The sequence below is a fragment of the Watersipora subatra genome, chromosome 8 (assembly GCF_963576615.1).
Source record: "Watersipora subatra chromosome 8, tzWatSuba1.1, whole genome shotgun sequence".
NCBI classification, from domain to species: domain Eukaryota; kingdom Metazoa; phylum Bryozoa; class Gymnolaemata; order Cheilostomatida; family Watersiporidae; genus Watersipora; species Watersipora subatra.
The window spans coordinates 57,942,214-57,960,787 of NC_088715.1; the positions used below are offsets into that span (position 1 = coordinate 57,942,214).

Below are 18,574 nucleotides of genomic sequence, written 5' to 3' on the forward strand. Positions count from 1 at the left end.
TCATGTAAAGTGTATACCAGGTATAACTAGGCACCCAAATTACCGTATTTTGGTGCCTAGATCAGCCACAGCTTGATACAATAAAAATATCTGGGAAAAGTTCTATGAAAAAAGAAAAACCAAATTAATACTTGTTCTTTCTTTTTTTACAAATTATTAGCGCTTAGCAAACCTGTAGAAAATTAATATCTAGTGTTCTAGTATCACACTGTCACTCTATGAACACTCTTGATTGTGAGTCATTTTGTTTTTGAATATTACCTTTACAATCACCATTGTCAAATGGAAGCTCGAGATGAGTCGGGAGAGCATAAGTCATCATGAGCATTACTTAAGTCAGCAGCTCTTCTTGGCTAGGTGCCAGTCTAAATGTGTAATTTTATTGCTAGTTTTATTAGTAGTGATTACTAGTATACTTACAGCTTCCCTGTCAAGAGGTGCTGCTACACTGATATAGCCTTTTTCAGTGTCGATGAAAAACTGGTCAAGAGCGTCTCCTGACACTATTGAATAGGAGATCTCAGCATTAGGACCTGAGTCTAAATCTTGCGCTTCAACCTGTTCATAAATAGGTGAAAAAGCGATCAGTGTAGTAAGGCAGAAGTAGCATGGAAATGAGACATTCTAAACTCACATGATTCTGAAGAGTATGAAGGGTGCAAAATACCTGAATTACATGATCTCCAATCTCGGCATCCTCCCCGACGTTAGCCGTGTAGATAGTTTGAGAGAATGTAGGCTTGTTATCATTAGCATCGGTGATATAAACAGTGACCATGCACATGTCACTTAATGGGGGCTCTCCTTTGTCCTTCGCTTCTATGTTTAGCACATATTCTTTTACAATCTCATAGTCAAAGCTACCATTGGTGGAAAGCATACCTGTGACAAGAGAAGACGATTAGTAAAAGCAGACAAATTAAAAAAGTGTCTACAACAACATGTTTGCAGCGACTTTTATCACTTATTAATCATTACAACAGCTGATTCACAGCCAAACAATGACATACAAAGTTAGTTCATTTCGCTTCATATGTTAAAATCGTCACGTTTCAGTGTAAAAACTTTCATAAGATCACACTGTGTCAACAAGATCGCCATGACGATAAAAATATTTTAGGTAGCTTCACTTAGCACCAAAATGTACTGAACTTTGTAAAAAACTAAATGTAAAAAGCTTAGTCAAATGAAAAAACTAATTAATGAAATAATAATCCATAAAAAAATCCTTTTTAACGTTACTTCACCTACGAGACATCTGAAGAGAGGTGCAGGTTTGTTAATGATAGAAGCAGTGATTTTAATATTTGGCATAATTTACTTTTGTTCAGACTAGATAAACTTAAAAGTTCAAATTAACTTACTTTATATGCATTTTTTTATTTGTTATATTTAACTTTTAATTTTCACCAGCCTCTTCACTTCTACTTACAGAACCGCGACGATGAGAGAAACTTAAAACATGTCATTATGAAAATTACTTTGAGGATAAAGACTAATATTCCGTCAAGTTATATATTGTATATTCATATGTTGATATATTGCATATTCATATGTTGAGGTATTGTATATTAATATGTTGAGGTATTGTATACGAATATGTTGAGGTATTGTATACTCATATGTTGAGGTATTGTATATTCATATGTTGAGGTATTGTATATTAATATGTTGAGGTACTGTATATTAATATGTTGAGGTATTGTATACTCATATGTTAAGGTATTGTATATTCATATGTTGAGGTATTGTATATTAATATGTTGAGGTATTGTATATTAATATGTTGAGGTATTGTATAATCATATGTTGAGGTATTGTATATTCATATGTTGAGGTATTTTATATTAATATGTTGAGGTACTGTATATTAATATGTTGAGGTATTGTATACTCATATGTTGAGGTATTGTATATTCATATGTTGAGGTATTGTATATTAATATGTTGAGGTATTGTATATTAATATGTTGAGGTATTGTATAATCATATGTTGAGGTATTGTATATTCATATGTTGAGGTATTTTATATTAATATGTTGAGGTATTGTATATTAATATGTTGAGGTATTGTATATTCATATGTTGAGGTATTGTATATTAATGTGTTGAGGTACTGTATATTAATATGTTGAGGTATTGTATATTCGTATGTTGAGGTATTGTATATTAATATGTTGAGGTATTGTATATTCATATGTTGAGGTATTGTATATTCATATGTTGAGGTATTACATGTTCATATGTTGAGGTATTGTATATTCATATGTTGAGGTGAGTGTAAGTTGAGATGAAACTGTATCATAGAGAGTTGAGACATGTGAAAACAAACACTAGCAGATAGTAGCTAAAGTTTTCATCCGTCTCTATATAAACTAGTGAGGCAGATGTGCACCAAGTATCTGACATTTAAGATTTAAACTAACCCGTGTCAGGGTCAATAGAGAAAAGTCTATCATTGGCTCCCCCATTGCTGATGCGATAGGAGATCACGTTGTTCAATCCCTGATCAGAAGACTCAGCTCTCACTTGCAAGAGCTCTGTGCCAGGCACCGTTGTCTCAATCGCTGATTTGTTGTACCTGCAATATAGCAGCTCATATTTATGTCAGAGTCAAGTCTAGCTGTGATATATTTATGTTAGTTGGCTTGCTAAAACTGCATACATGCAAGCTCAATTGACATGCTTTGGTTTGCTGACTTTGGCAAGGTCACATGACACATACTTTCAGCCTTCAATTTGATTGACTTAAATTGATATGTATGTATATCTACATGTACATGACATATAAAATATATTGTACAATACATGTACATATATACATACACATACAAGTATATTTATATGTACATATATATATATATATATATGATGATGATTATTGCATGGCAATATGAAACTATTAGTAATAAAGTTGTTTTAAACTTAACTTTAACTTTCATTTTTACTCAATTTTATATATATATATATATATATTTTTTTTATGTATATATTTATATATATATTTATATATATATGTACCTTTACATACACATATACATGTATATGCAATGCACATGTATACGTACATATACATATATACATATACATATGTACATAAAGGCTACACGTAAATATACAATTACATATATATGTACATATGCGCATGTACATACATGTATATATACATGTACATATATATGTGCATGAACATATACCATGTATATGTGTACATATATATGTACATGTACATATATATGTACATGTATATGTACATGTACATATATATGCACATGAGCATATATACGTATATGTAGGTAAATACATATCACTAAGAAATCAAATCAATGATTTGAAAACCACAAGACCATTTACCTACAGTATATGAGTAGATATGCGAGCATTGATATAATAATTTCTATGAAATGAAGCCTGAATTTTCTCTACACCAAAACAGATTATTTGCTTGAGGGATTTTATAACCAGTATTTCACAATTAGAAAAAGATCAAGAAACTCACAGTGAGCTTTGGAAGACGGGTGGATCATTGACATCGCTGATATGAACCCTCAGTTGGGCTGTACCAGTCCTGGCTGACACAGCACCATCAGTAGCAGCTATGACTACAGAGTAACTAGAGCCAATAGCCTGTGCACCCTTGTCTTCTCGAATTGGTTTAATAAGCCGCACAATTCCATTGCTTGGGTCAATAGCAAACATATCCGTGTCACCAGAGTGCATGCTGTACCTGACTTTCCGATTTAAACCTGCAATAAATTGAGTTCTTGGTTGAGCCTTGGGTCTAAGAAATACAATCTAGCAATGAACAGTAGCCATCTATGGGATAATTTAAAAGTAGCTTTGGGTCTAAAAGACTACAGTCTAGCAAAAAATGGTAATCATCTATTAACTAGTGTAAAGGTATCCTTGGATTCAAGAAAAACAATTTAGCAAAGGACGATAGTCGTCTATAGAATGGTTTAAAAGTAGCCTTGGGTCTAAGAGAATACAGTCTAGCAAAGACTTGCAGATATTTAATCTACTGTATCGACTCAAATAGGCCTTGTTTAAAATTTTTCATAATAGCGAGTCTTCCTATGCTTCATGAGTCAAACTTCAAAAGGATTTGAATCGCTATTTAAACCCTCTAGCAATAACTCATCTACCAAGGCTGCTAACCTGTATCTTTGTCAGTAGCTGTCACTCTGAGGAGAAGGGTATTGTTTACGGAATCTTCTGGCAGCGTGTATGTATATATAGACTGGTCAAACACTGGATTGTTGTCATTCACATCCGTCAGCTCAAAGACAATGTCACTGACACAAAATAGCCCTTGGCCATCAGCTGCCTTGCCAGTTATACGGTACCTAGATATCCTCTCCCTATCCAGCCTCTTGTGCACTCTTATGTCTCCTGGTAGTGATTTAAATAAAACACTGTATATTAGTTTTTTGTAGTTGGACATGTAGCAAGTTTGGTTGACACCAATTGATGCAAAAAATCTGAAAAGTGCGAGGGCTATAACAGAAAGATAATGGTGCTCAAGTCAGGTTCAATTCTGAATGAAGAGAGTACAACTCTTGCTTAGGTCAGGTTCAAATCTGAACAAAGAGAATACAACTCCTCTATAACATAAGAGTGCCACAAGGCCATTGTATGCATCTATTCAAATGTTGTAATAAGAATAGGTTTTAATAATGACAAACAGCGAAAAAAGGCTGTTTTCAATCTTTAGATTTTATAAGCATCAATGATGCCAATGTGAGAGGTTAACCAGCAGTTAACAGTTAACCACAGTTAACCACCAATCATGTAACAAACTCCTCTGGTTTAAATGAAACCAAACTTTGATGTTGCTGAATGATGTGTCAGCTGAAACCTATGAATTTCACCTTGCATTATCCATAAAAGCAAACCAAGACTTCAGGTTTTAGATATGCTCATTGTTTAAATTTTTATGTCTATGAATAGACATACCTCTAATAGAATCAATGGCAAAGTCATCAGCTCCTTCACCATCCAGACTGAACGTGATCCGAGAATTGGAATTGCCTGGTTCGTCTTTGTCTTCTGCCTTCATTGCCAGAACTCTTGTACCAACATCAACATCTTCTGCCAAAACTTTGGTGTAGATTGGCTATAAATAATGGTATCAGTTTAAACCACTCATGACATGAAGATGTAGGAACAGCTAGAACTGATTTCTCAATTGAGTTACTCATATGTTTACTAGTTTTCTAATGCAAAGCAAATAATTATTTGCACTTTTTAAGAAAAGTCGAACAAAAATATTTTTGTAAGTTTTATGAAGCAAATCCTTTTTAAATACCTGACTCTTGCTAAAATTTAATTTGGATTTGTCTCCCCTTATCTTTTGGTGTGAAGTTAGTCAAAAATCTGTTTGAGAATCTGTTCATATAAACCTTTTAGATAGACTCAGGAGAGACACAGACAAGAGTGTATGTTGTGTCTCTGGCACACAGACACACAGACACGCAGACAGGAGTGGGCAATACTATACTCACTCTGTCACAGATGGGTGCATTATCATTGGCATCCAAGATGGCGATTTGCACAAATATGGTGGTAACAAAGGCGCCGTCGGTCGCTGATATTTCCAGATGATGCTCACTGAGCTTCTCTCTATCTAGTAACTTGCTTACATAGATTTCCCCTGATTGTTTTATTCTGCAAATGAAAAGGTGATAATACTATCGACTAAAAGGGTTCTCAACAGAATATAATCATATAGGTATTATGTAACCATGATAAAATTGGTCACATGTTATGTACATATAACTTATTATTGACATAAGTAATCATTAACAGAATGATGTTTTTCGTTACATACTAAAACAAATGTGAGAAAATGAAAATTAGGAAATATTGAGTGATTGGAACAAACGTGTTTTAAAAGTAGGTAATCTAATAGTATTGTGGAGGAGTCAGGGTAGTGAATAACTATTGTAGGTTGTAGTCATACAAAGTTCATAAACTGAAACATACAGTGGGGGATGTAGTATGTTGGTGTTACGGAATAGAGAATTTTTATTACACGTTATTATTACAATCTAATGAAAACAGTTGAAGCCATCAAAACAGAGTGCAGACAGTGCTATAAATCAATGGTGGATCCTTACAATAACCCAATCAAAACCATTCTATAAATAGCAAATTACGGCTCTTTCACCAGATTTGTCAAAGGCAATTGCAAAGACCCTATCTCATATAGGAGCATACCTAAAGTGTCCTCGTTCATTGCCTTTTGATATGTAATACATGTTGGTGGAATGTTCCGGAAGGTCATCATCTACCGCTCTCACAGTGACCACTATAGTTCCAAGTGGTGCATCTTCATTGACTGCGGCTGTATAAACCGGTAAAAGATTATTATATCAAAACATTGAATCACATGATTTTAGTTTTAAACGTTAAAAAATTTGAGAGTTCAAATGTTCATGGTTTTTACAAATGTTATCCGAAATGAAAATTAAAAAAAAATTGATTAGTTTTTAGTTTTGACTTTGATTTCATCTTGACTTCATTTCACCGGGCATTGCCGATAAAAGCAAGTCAGGCCTTGTGGATGTGCGTTGACATATTGGATCAATCGACAAAAAACATGATAATGATTTGAGCTCTTTGATCAGGTGGTATCTCATGAGAAAATTTCTACAGCAAAAAAAACTTATCCAATGTTGTGAACAGTCGCATGCTGGAGTGAAGTCCAATCTAATATATTTAAATAATGCAAAATCGCTATTTTAATATAGATGACAAGCTATATCACCAGAAATCACGAGAAAGTTGACTCGCTCAAGGTGCTACACTACGACGGGAGCATGCAGTGGCAAGCAAATATTCTCAGCTAACTAGAGATGCATATCACAGCAGGCACTTCATGCAAACACAGAGCACACATGCCAGATAGGTATTTAGTCAGCAAACGTGATTAAGGCATTGTCATATTAGTAGATTTTTACTAGATGCTGCCTGCCACTCTTCACGCCACTCTGGCTAGCGATTGAATGCCAACAAGCAAGAGCCAACGTGAGCTCTTAAAACTGTTAGCTAATGGCTACTACATTTTTTAACTTGAAAGAAAAATGCTCACATCGATAGAAAAGCATGGAGTCAACCATGAAAAGACTGAATACAAAGACGCAGACAACATCGCGAGCAAAATTATACCTAGAACCATGTTGGCACCACTAAATGGGAGTTGAAAGCTAACAGAATAGCACCCAACTAGGAGAATGAAACAAGTAAAAAACATCTTTCCTTAACTGATGAATAAGCAAGTTAATCAATAATAATTTAAAAAAGGTCAGAAGGTCATAATATTAATGATCGTATAGAGCTTTCAGAATTCATGCAGTCAAACAACTCCTGATTGCAGTCTAGCTGAAGATTACATAATCAGCGCTTCTCAAATCATTTGGAGCAACTCTTTCTCAGTCATGTCAGTGACAAAGGTCAGCAGGTCAGAGCGTTAGGTGAGCGGAAGAGATCACCCATTCTACTGTAGTTAATTTTGTCCCTCCCTCTACCATGCACAAAAATGTTTCCATTTTTATTCAGATCTTATAGCTACCAGTTGTAATTTATTTCAGTCATGCTTTATCAGTGTAAGACTGTAGAGCAGTGATAACTTTTCAACAAGCTAGAGCATCTGTTTGCCACCCAGTTAGACCACACCCATTTGTTTGCCACCCAGTTAGACCACACCCTCAATCATCTTCATTTCAATCAGTATGTCCTAAGAGTTATTGCAGATGATCAGCGAAGGTAGACATAACATGTACAAACATAGCGATATAAATTACCTGCAGTATGATTCCAGTACCTAACGCCTTCTGTTTAAGACAAAACAAACACACTGTGAGATATACATGAATATTCTTGACAATTATAACATGGAGGGTACGGACAGTAGAAACTGCCTGGCTATACTAGCATCCTACTAGCACAGCATCTTAAAGCAGGCAGGGTTCAGACTAGCCACTCATGACCATGCATAAAAATCACGCAATTCACGGCTAAACTAAAGGTCAGCACAAAATTAATCTAACCAAAAAATGGCAACACATCAGTGTCAAGACTGAACAGTCAAAAAATGACGCAGTCTTCTAAAACTAACCTTGGATTCTGTAAGTAGGGAACCTTGGTGGACAGTCATTAACATCCAAAAGATTGACTACCACTTTAGCCTCGGAGTAAAGAATTCCTCTGTCATCCTCATCACTAGCCTGAACATAAAACTCGTACTTGGCTTGTGTCTCTCGGTCTAAGGGAACAAGCGACGAGATCCAGCCATGATGCTCTTGGATCATGAACAAGTTCTCATATGAACTTGATCTGGGGGCAAAGGAGTAAACGATCTTCGTACTGTGATCCTGATCAACATCGAATGCTGACACCTAAATAAGTACTACAAATGCTTGAATATCATTCCATGCTAAGGTAGCAATTGTTAGCAGTGACACTGAGACTATAGCTCTGCAACAGCTCACCGATAGTCTAACAGTATGCTAACGAGTGCTGCCCCTCTGATGTAGGTCAGAGCGATGGCCTTCGTATGAATTCATTTTTTCAGTATACACACTTGCATATCCATTGATATTATTCTCTATCTATTACTGAAACTCGAATAAAAATACCAAAACAAAACCTGAGCTAAATTCTTCTCTACATTCAAATGGTTAACTTTTAACTTTGACATTTGTGAATATAGTTATTTTTATCCTAGATGATTTCGGTGAACTGCGGAACCTACATTTAAATTTTGACATCTTGAAAAGTCTTGAACAGCCTTAATGCAGTTATTTCAGCATCTCCACGCAAGGAGGCTGAGACTAAGGCCGTACTTGCTCTCATAACTTCAGATATAATTATCCTTAATTGGTGAGAAAATTGTTGAAAGGGATGATCAGCGAAGATTTTACATGCCTTTCCGTTAAAAAATGTGTTTAATGGAACCAGTATAAAGCTACCTAAGCAACTGATGGTAAACAAAAGCTCAAACAACTCAGCTTACTAAATAACTGAGAGTGACTATAAAAACACTAGTGACACATCCTCCCACTTTTAAAAAATGTGTTAAAATGAGCCAGTAGAGGCCACTTTGTCAACTGATGGCAATCGAAAGCTAAAATGGCCTATCGATCATTGAGAGTAGCTGCAATTTTTGCTATAGAAAAACATGTGACACAATTTCCTACTTTTAAAAATGTGTTTAATGGAATCAGCATAAAGTTGCTTTGTCAACCTATAGTAACTTAATAGCATGCATATTTGTTCTGAAACTTATGAAAAAAGATACAGCCCACCAATGCCGCAACAGTAACATTGACACTTCTATAAAATACTCCTGTCACTACCATCAGGTCGAATACAACATACATGGCTTCTCGAACATTCTCTCTGATCAGTTGAGCAAAACTCAAAAAAGGCAATGGTGAGAGATGCAGTGGAGGAATGAAAAGATGAAAGCTGTAGAGACATGACTGATAAGGCGTGAGTTCATTGGTGGTGGTAGCCGTAACAGGCAGTCCAGAGAGCAAGGGGAGTGTTAACAACATAATTCGTACTAAAATACATAGACTTATAAATGCAGACTCATAGATGCAGTGCTTAGAGAAATATTATGCAGTGTGTTTCAAAAGCCGCAGAAAATAATGGTTAACAATAATATTGTAGGTAAAGTGACAGTTGTAAAGCTAGGATGGCGAGAAGATATGGCAGCAGCCCTTGTATTGCTGTTCCAACATCGAATGTTGCTAGAGTTGGCAGCAATTGTAGAAGAGCTATAAGCTGCCACAACTATGGTTATATGACTATCTAGTACTTACCCTGCCGTGGTCGATGTGCACCTATTATCATGCATAATCATAGAGACAACAAAGCAAAGGATCAGAAAATAAAAGGAAAAGAACAAGTGCCTATGAAAAACACACCTGAATTTCACTTGAAGAGAAAACTTATACTAAATTTTAGTACATTTTATCTGAAAGTATGGGTATTTTTCTATGTTTTGCAACTGTTTTTTTGCATGAGGTGATCTGATTGCCAGGATGTTTCAAGATTGCAATTAATAAAACTTGATTGCAGTTAAAACCCTCAGAAAAAGAATACTTCCAAAATGACATCACTAGTTGATATCAACTAGACATGTCATGTCTAGTTGATATCAACTAGACATGACATCACTAGTTGATATCAACTAGACATGACATCACTAGTTGATATCAACTAGACATGACATCACTAGTTGATATCAACTAGACATGACATCACTAGTTGATATCAACTAGACATGTCATCACTAGTTGATATCAACTAGACATGACATCACTAGTTGATATCAACTAGACATGACATCACTAGTTGATATCAACTAGACATGTCATGTCTAGTTGACAGCTGTCATGTCAAACTAGTCATGTCTCAACTATAGCTTAGTTGATATCGGCTAATGCGTTCAAGTTGCAGTGTTACGGGTCTTTGTTATGTTGGTCTCTTTACAACTGTAAACATTGCAATCACACTTTTGCTTGATCTGAGGGTTTTAACCGCGATCAAGTTTTATCAATTTTAATCTTGAAACATCCTGGCAGTCAGATCATCTCAAACATCAAAAACAATCACAATTGATAGAAATATATTGATAAGTTCTGACAAAATCTACTTAACCTTTGTGCAAATTCCTCTTCAACTTCCTTCTTTTAACTTAAGATTATAAAATTTTAAATTTAATTAAAATTTATAAAATTTTAATTAAATTTAAAAATTTCATGACAGTGCAGAAGGTTTTAAAAACACAGAAGTTATCAGTTTAGCTAAGCCAAGGTGACACTTGTACATTTTTAGGTGGTTTTTAGGTGGTAGTTATAAAAGTTTAAACTCTACAAACATCTATATAGCAAATAAACCAATAATGCTACTTCAAAACTTTTACTGTGTTAATGAAGTATTTCAAAAGAAGCCAACTAGCCAAAGGAGTTAACAAACTAACTAAAGGGACAATGCAGCTAGTTCTTTATCTAATAAAAAGTACTACTAGCAACTGAAAGTGCTAAAACCTGCAGGTATTAAGCAATGAAGAGCCTTAGGTCAACTCACCTGGATGATGCTAGACCCGATAGGGGTGTCTTCAGACACACCCACTGTATATACGGAAGAGGTGAACCTAGGTGGATTGTCATTGGTGCCAATAAGAGAAATAACTACCAACATGCTGTCTACCAGCTCTGGTACTGACTGGGTATAGGCCTCCACAAGTAGTTCATGCACGTCCTGGTTCTGCAACAGAATACTCTACGTATGATACACTCGTTCATGTGATATTTCAACTCAGGCTACCAAAGACACATGATTAAGCGCATGGTAGCCATGTTCCCTAGGACTGTGTTAAACTATGACAGCCGATGCAGGTGCTTTTATACACCAATGTTCAGATTGTAGTGAGGCGAATCATTTGAGGCTTTACAAAAGACGGTTCATTTAGCTAAGACTTCTGACTTAGTGTGTATGTAGATTGAAACATAAATTTCATTTGATAAGAACGTTTCATAAAGATGAACCTAAAATAAAAAAATTAAAAGAACAAAAACAATTAAATTAAAATATTTTTGAAGCAAGGAATAAGTTTGTACTGTTTTTAATGAGGATAATGTTAAATATAAAATATAAATAAAACAAAAAATTAAATGTAGGAAAAGGTCAAAGTTAGGATTCAAAGCAGCTAATGGTTGTCTATGTTTATAATGAAGCCCTTAGTCAAGAATAGTTGAAACAAGTTTGTACTGTTCAAAACACAACAGCAGCATAGTGACAATGTTTATTTTTAAAAATATTTGAAATAAGAAAGTAGCTATCGGCTGTAAGTCAATTCACTTATGTGATGACACCGATGAAAACAATGTATACAAATACTTAACAATATTGAATACTTTGGTTACCACCCCATTGACTTGTTGATGATACTAGTTGTATTGCTCAAGCAATAAGAACCTCTCCTTTTGCCCGCCAACTTTTTAGCACCCTGTTATTTTATGATTCCACCAGAGCTTTGCATAAACAACTTACCATTTGATACAAATGAGATACTAGTTAATCCAAATAAAGACTACTCACCTCGCTGTCTAGAGATGTCTGGGTAAAAATACGACCCTCAGAGTTTACCACAAATGAGCTTGGTCTGTTGGTCCTAACACTACTACCAGACTTGATCCTGTAGGAGAGCTGACTGTCACCCCTGTACTCGGCTGTCACCTAGAAGACCAATAACAACAGCTTATTAGTTAAGAATAATCTGCTGTAAGCAGGTCTCTCATCCCACCATCGTCTTCAATCACTTAGATCATATATTTTATGGGTTTTCTTGGGAGGGCACTGAGGTGGTTTTCTGTCGCCTGTCTCAAGTTACCTGTCACAGTCGTCTTCCTTTGTACTAGAACAATTTAAGCCCGTTCTTGACGTCCCGTAGTGGGCTTGAACCCCAGACCCTGCTGCTTGGTAGTTCAGAGTGCTAACACCACAGCTGATTCCTTAATGAGTGTCACTATAATAATAGCTGTGTGCCTGACTATCTATACATCAGTCTATAACTTGTACAACTTCGTATATGGCAATACGTTATGTTGTTATATGTTATTTGTTATTTACATGTCGTTGGATGTTACATGTAATTTGAGACAAGATGTCCTTCTTGACATTCCATAGCAGGGCTCAACCCATTGACGGCTGCTTGGTGGCCCAGAGTACTATCCACTACAGTACTACACCATCAATCGATGATGAATAACAGAAATGTTTTAAATCGTAAAGTAATCGTATGCGGAGGTATTTAGGCAGTTCCATAATCATTTTTTCATTACTGTCAAGGTCAGAATTTCATGGTGAATCTATCTAGCTTGCAATTTGTTTATCTACCTTGCAGGTAGGTAGGTAAGGAAGTAGGTAGGCAGGCAGGTAAGTAGGTAGATAAGTAGGTAAGTAAGTAGGTAAGTTATGGCTTGAATGTAGTTGACGGCATAATTTGTTTTGAGTACTTTTATTAGGGTTTATCTCCTTTTGTTTTAGTAAAACTAGCAAATACAGCCTATGATTACCTTAGTAACCTCTGAACCGATTTCTTCTGATTCCTTGACAAAGATCTGTACTTGTTTGCTTGTAAAGACAGGGACGGGTAGAGAGGTCACAGTAACATCAACAGAAACTGATGAATTCAGGGTTATCTTTCCAGAGTCCTGTGCTTTCACAACTATTGTGAACTCTTTCTCAGGTTCTGCAAAAAAGTATATCTATGATCATATCTATGAGTATATCTATGAGTATATTTAAGAGTATATTTAAGAGTATATCTATGAGTATATCTATAAGTATATCTATAAGTACATCTGTGAGAGCATCTATGTGTATAACTATGAGCATATCTATTAGTACATCTATGAGTATATCTATGAGTACACCTATGAGTACATCTATGAGTATAGCTATGAGTATAGCTATGAGTATAGTTATGAGTATATCTGTGAGTGCATCTATGAGTATATTTATGAGTATTTCTGAGTATTTCTATGAGTATATCTATGAGTACTTTTATGAGTTAACAGTTTTACCAGCATTACAAGATGGTGCTGCCAATGACCCAACATATACACACTATAAGTACATATGAACAATGGCCTGCGACTATCATGGCTCGCTATGAATGAAACCTGTGTCCCACCATCACTAGTCAGGTCCCGTTTCAGTGATATTTCTCCGGTTCTGTTATTAATGGAGAAAGTGTTGTGAATGTGTGCATCGTCGGTCAGCATAGAGTAGAACAACTCGGCATTTGAGTTTGAGTCAAGATCGAATGCAGTCACAGCGAGCACACTGCTACCAGATTTTGCATCGTCACGCACGGCAGCGTTGTAGCCTGCAACAAAAGCACAATATGGTGTTTACACGCTGAAGTAGTAAGATGCCGATATGGCAAATCACCCGAGTTGATTTTCGTCTTTTAACATATAAATTGAACTCTGTAGGGTCAGCATCAGCTCATTATACATTTGAAGGGTAGACTTTGGCCCTGACTAAAAGTGCTTTGCTACTAGTTGTTTCACAGAATACAATCCACGTCTGTCTGTAGACAAGGACCTAAAGCTAAGTGAGAATACTAACAATCATGAGTGAAATTATTACTTGTACTCACATTATGCGAGTTCTATCTATTCTATATTCATTTTAACGTCACTAAAATCATCCTTAGAGTAATAAACATATCCCACAGAAATTGAACTCCGATATTCAGCTTAGCCTCCAGACACACTACCAACTGCGCCACCCAACCCCCTCGCTACATTGTGGAATGATTGTATGTATACTTATTACATATGACGATTTCTTACGCCACAAGGTACTGCTAGTGTACTAGTATCTTAATAAAATGGTAGCAGTTAAAAATATGTCAACAAACTTGATGTCTCATTCAAAAGGCTTGATAGAAACTGCTAATCAATCTTGCACGATTTTATGCAGTTCTACTTAGATCGCATCTACTAGTATATATAATGTGTTGGAAGTAAGAAGTGGCTGCCACAAAATGAGAGTGAATGCTGTCAAACAGAATAACTAGTTGTCGAACCCCTACCTGTGGCTACAAATTCAGGAGCATGGTCATTGACATCGTCAACAACTACATAGACTGAAGTAACTTTGGTTCTACCGCCTGAGTCTTGGGCCATTACAGGCAGCATGTAGTAGTCTCGTTCTTCTCGGTCAAGCGTACGTTTAAGACTTATATCTCCTGCAAATCAAAATTATCTCAAGTAATAAAATTTTAAAACAATCAATCAGGAGGTCTTTTAAACCAACCAATCTCATGCTGCTGTTATGACTATAAGCAATGCTGATCGGTGACAGCGCCAGAGAAGTGAAAATCAACTGATGTGTGTATGTATAACCCATTATTGACATTGCTTATCATCAACACAATGATGTTTTATTATTAAATGCTGATAGAAAAAAATAAACCAACAGAACTCAAGAAATTATTAAGTGAGTTGAACAAACATGTTTCAAAAGTTAGTAATCTAATAGTATTGTGGAGGAGTCAGGATACTGAATTGAAGGTTGTGGTAACAGAAAGTTCATAAACTGAAATATATGATGGCGGATGCAGCATGTTGATGTCAAGGAATAAAAATGATGTGAAACTAACAATTATTCAAAACCTTCCGTAACTTACCTGTAGTGTTATGGATACCAAAGTAGCTCTCCAGCCACTCTCCAATTATAGAGAAGTTAATAACACCGAATTCGCCCTCGTCTTCATCTGTGGCCACTACTTGGTCTATGACGCTGTCGACCTCAATGTTTTCAAGCACTTTGAAGTTATAAAGGATTGCCTCAAACTCTGGGCTGTGCCTAATTAGAAATATATTCAGAATATTCCTCAGACATTATTACACCAGTAGAACTAGTTCATCTAATTTTGCACTTCGTCTGGTGCTTTTAGCTAGAATTAACAAAAATACCAGATAAAATGCAAACAACAGTTAAGTCTTATACATATACATATTTCGATACTGCCTATATTACATTCCATTCAGGTTTGAATTCATTACAAGACAACTGATATAAGGTGAGAGATAATGAGGCCACCCACCTGTTGGCAGGTGTCACCCTGATAGTGAGACTTGTAAAGCAAGTGTATATTCCATCAGTGACTGACACATTCAGAGTGTACATGCTGATGAACATTGATGGCTGTTGGAAACGAGAAACGTAAATGGAACCAGAATTTTCATCGATGGTGAATGCTTGGCCGACATTTCCATGCACGATGCTAAAAACAGATTGATATATTGTATTTGTGTTTGCATTGTTACATTAATATGTTAACATGTAACCATGTTAATATGTTAACATAAACTTTAAGGCAAAGTTTGATACTGTGCAAAACTAATGGACAGACAAAACCTATTTTATACACATTTATGAAAATAGTACATGTTAAAACAAAACAATTTATAACATTATAAATAGCAAGTAAGCTATCCTAGAGAAAGTCAGAGCAAATCTGACCGGAAACAAATTATCATGTGACCAATCATGTGATAAATTCATCTGGCACATTTTATTATAAAAAATTGACAGTTGGGCTGACACAGTTTACGTCAATAAATTAAGCTCTATAGCAAGGGGAAGCAGGTTACTAGCTGTTGTTTACTTACTTGTACATGAGAGTGCCTTCGTTAGATTCATCCGCGTCTATCGCTGACACCATTGAGATAAATTGACCCTTTGTGACCATGTTAGATATTTCCACATCGTATTGATCTTCCTCAAATACTGGAGCGTTGTCATTAAGGTCTGTATAAGAGCATAGTAGCTATTTTATAGCAAATCCATTATTCACATTTTTCATAAGAAGTAGTCATAGCACCTAGAAGAGGTTTACCTGTCAGTGAGATGTGTATGTAAGCTTGGGCTGATAATCGAGGATTTCCTCCATCCGTTGCCACGAGGATGAAGTTGAGCTTACTGTTGGTCTCATGATCTAGTTGTGTGACAGTATGTATCTTAGCTATACCTCCCGTCTCCTGGAAAAGAGCCCTTTCAGATAACCAATGTGAGACTTGATAAAATTCAAGCTGATACCTTAGAGGCTTAGATGATTGCACACGCACACTATATATTTTATGTATATTGTATATAGTAATATATAATAATTTATATATAGTAATACTGTATATAGTAGAGCTGCACAATGATCGCGTTAATTAAACGATTAACGGCAATCAATACAAAAACACGATTAACTGAGTTGAGCCAATTAATCTTCAAATAAAATGCAACCGAGGTGGTGATCATGATGTGATTCATTTGTATTGTTTTATATATTGTAAAGGAACTTGCTGGCCCTTACTCAGGCACGATCTAGATTCCAATAAAAATGCATAAATTGTAAGAGAAGTGAGTATGGTTTTCCGTTCGTTTTATTCCGAAGCAATTTCCATTAGTTGTAAACTGCTACTACTCTGCTCTCTTTTCGAGAGCACTCTCTATATACATATATTTTCCCCGAACTGTCCAATGGAACCAGGTAAGAAACCGTAAAAGAATAAATGATTAATAGACTCGCTAACACGTTGGCTTAATTACGGCCAAACTAACAAAGTATTAGCGATAAGACACATAATAAAGACAACCACAATGTGCAAAATATATATAAGAGTAACTATATGCAAGTAAAACAAATAATAAAAACAGACACAATATGCAATATATAAAAGTAATTATATGTGAGTATATAAAATATAAAAAATAAATTCGTGGCCCGGCGTCCGCCATAATATAACATTAACATAGCAGGTTACTACCATTGAATTTACTAACAAATAAATACTATGACAAGCAACACTTTTTTGCCAATTAGAGACAACCACAATTATTTTGCACTCAGCTATGAAAACATGAGGTGAGTCACTAACATAAAACTTGTATATAATGTACAATACAAAAACGCGAGAGCCCGCCGTGCTGGTTTTGTTGTAAGCGGCCATGTTGTTAGTTGTTTGCGCATGTTTCTAGGTAATAGCAACAAAAGTGATTTCAGTATTATTTAATATTTCACAGCCCATTTTTTGTATATATTTAAAAACTTTTCAAGGTAAATTATACATGTATCTTCATTTTTCAAAAAAATCACACTTTCAGATTTCAGCTTTAGAATGATAGTAATATAAGATTGACACTTCAATGGAACATAAAAGCAGAAAAATGTCCTCCGTACTAGGTAGCACATTTTCATATGCGGTTGGAAGCATAACAAGAAAGTGAAGTGCAATATATGCCAGAGAGAATTTGCCTACCACCATAGCATATCATCATTAAGATATCATTTAACTAATTTTCATCCTACCGCTCAGAAATCATCGCCAGCTGTCGCAGACAATAACTACTACTACTGTGTGTCCGAAGAGGGCATCTCTTCATTCGGATAATGTGAATAGGTTAAATTGTGCTGCCTCAACTCTTGGCTGGCTTAATTATAGACTTTCATAGACTATTTTCATACTCATAATAGTTATTACATTGTAACTTAGGTACATTGTACATAACATGTAATCCTGTTACCAATAATTGTCTCAAATATAATTAATTTATATATAGCTGTAATATTTGTTTTCAAATAGACAGGTTTTTCTAGATTAATTCTAAGATTAATTGAAGATTAACTGGCTCAGACCAATTATTAATCGCGATTAATTTTTATAATCGTTGTGCAGCTCTAGTATATAGTAATTCAATTTATATATATACTATTTTTTGGACAATAATTCCGTTTCAAACAAAAGTATTTTCCAAATTATGCCATACAAGTATAAAAAAGGGTCACCGTTCACCACTAAAATCAAATAAATGGTTTGTTATAATTATAGTGTTTACAGTACCTTTTACCATTGTGAGAATAGGTATTAAATGAAATGTTGTTAAATCAGCTATCAATGCTATTTTCAGAATAATTGTTGGAGGTTGTATGTAATTTGTTCATATCACTCAAATTGAAATGAAGTTTTCACAAGTGCTATATGAAAAC

At 35.3% G+C, this 18,574-nt stretch overlaps 1 protein-coding gene across 1 annotated transcript in view; it reads right to left on the reverse strand.

The window, feature by feature from the left end:
• Positions 1 to 18,574, reverse strand: part of LOC137402779 (protocadherin Fat 1-like) — a 91,120-nt gene that overhangs the window by 16,305 nt on the left and 56,241 nt on the right. Inside the window, exons 42-60 of the mRNA XM_068089285.1 lie at positions 16,433 to 16,574; positions 16,206 to 16,344; positions 15,638 to 15,817; positions 15,218 to 15,396; positions 14,621 to 14,776; positions 13,712 to 13,906; positions 13,092 to 13,267; positions 12,115 to 12,252; positions 11,101 to 11,280; positions 8,120 to 8,399; positions 7,806 to 7,835; positions 6,220 to 6,346; positions 5,505 to 5,667; positions 4,957 to 5,116; positions 4,159 to 4,392; positions 3,500 to 3,746; positions 2,427 to 2,581; positions 668 to 882; positions 421 to 558 (exon numbers count right to left, since the gene is read on the reverse strand). Of these exons, the coding sequence (XP_067945386.1) occupies positions 421 to 558; positions 668 to 882; positions 2,427 to 2,581; positions 3,500 to 3,746; positions 4,159 to 4,392; positions 4,957 to 5,116; positions 5,505 to 5,667; positions 6,220 to 6,346; positions 7,806 to 7,835; positions 8,120 to 8,399; positions 11,101 to 11,280; positions 12,115 to 12,252; positions 13,092 to 13,267; positions 13,712 to 13,906; positions 14,621 to 14,776; positions 15,218 to 15,396; positions 15,638 to 15,817; positions 16,206 to 16,344; positions 16,433 to 16,574 (3,234 nt within the window). The remainder of the gene's footprint in view (positions 1 to 420; positions 559 to 667; positions 883 to 2,426; positions 2,582 to 3,499; positions 3,747 to 4,158; positions 4,393 to 4,956; positions 5,117 to 5,504; positions 5,668 to 6,219; positions 6,347 to 7,805; positions 7,836 to 8,119; positions 8,400 to 11,100; positions 11,281 to 12,114; positions 12,253 to 13,091; positions 13,268 to 13,711; positions 13,907 to 14,620; positions 14,777 to 15,217; positions 15,397 to 15,637; positions 15,818 to 16,205; positions 16,345 to 16,432; positions 16,575 to 18,574) is intronic.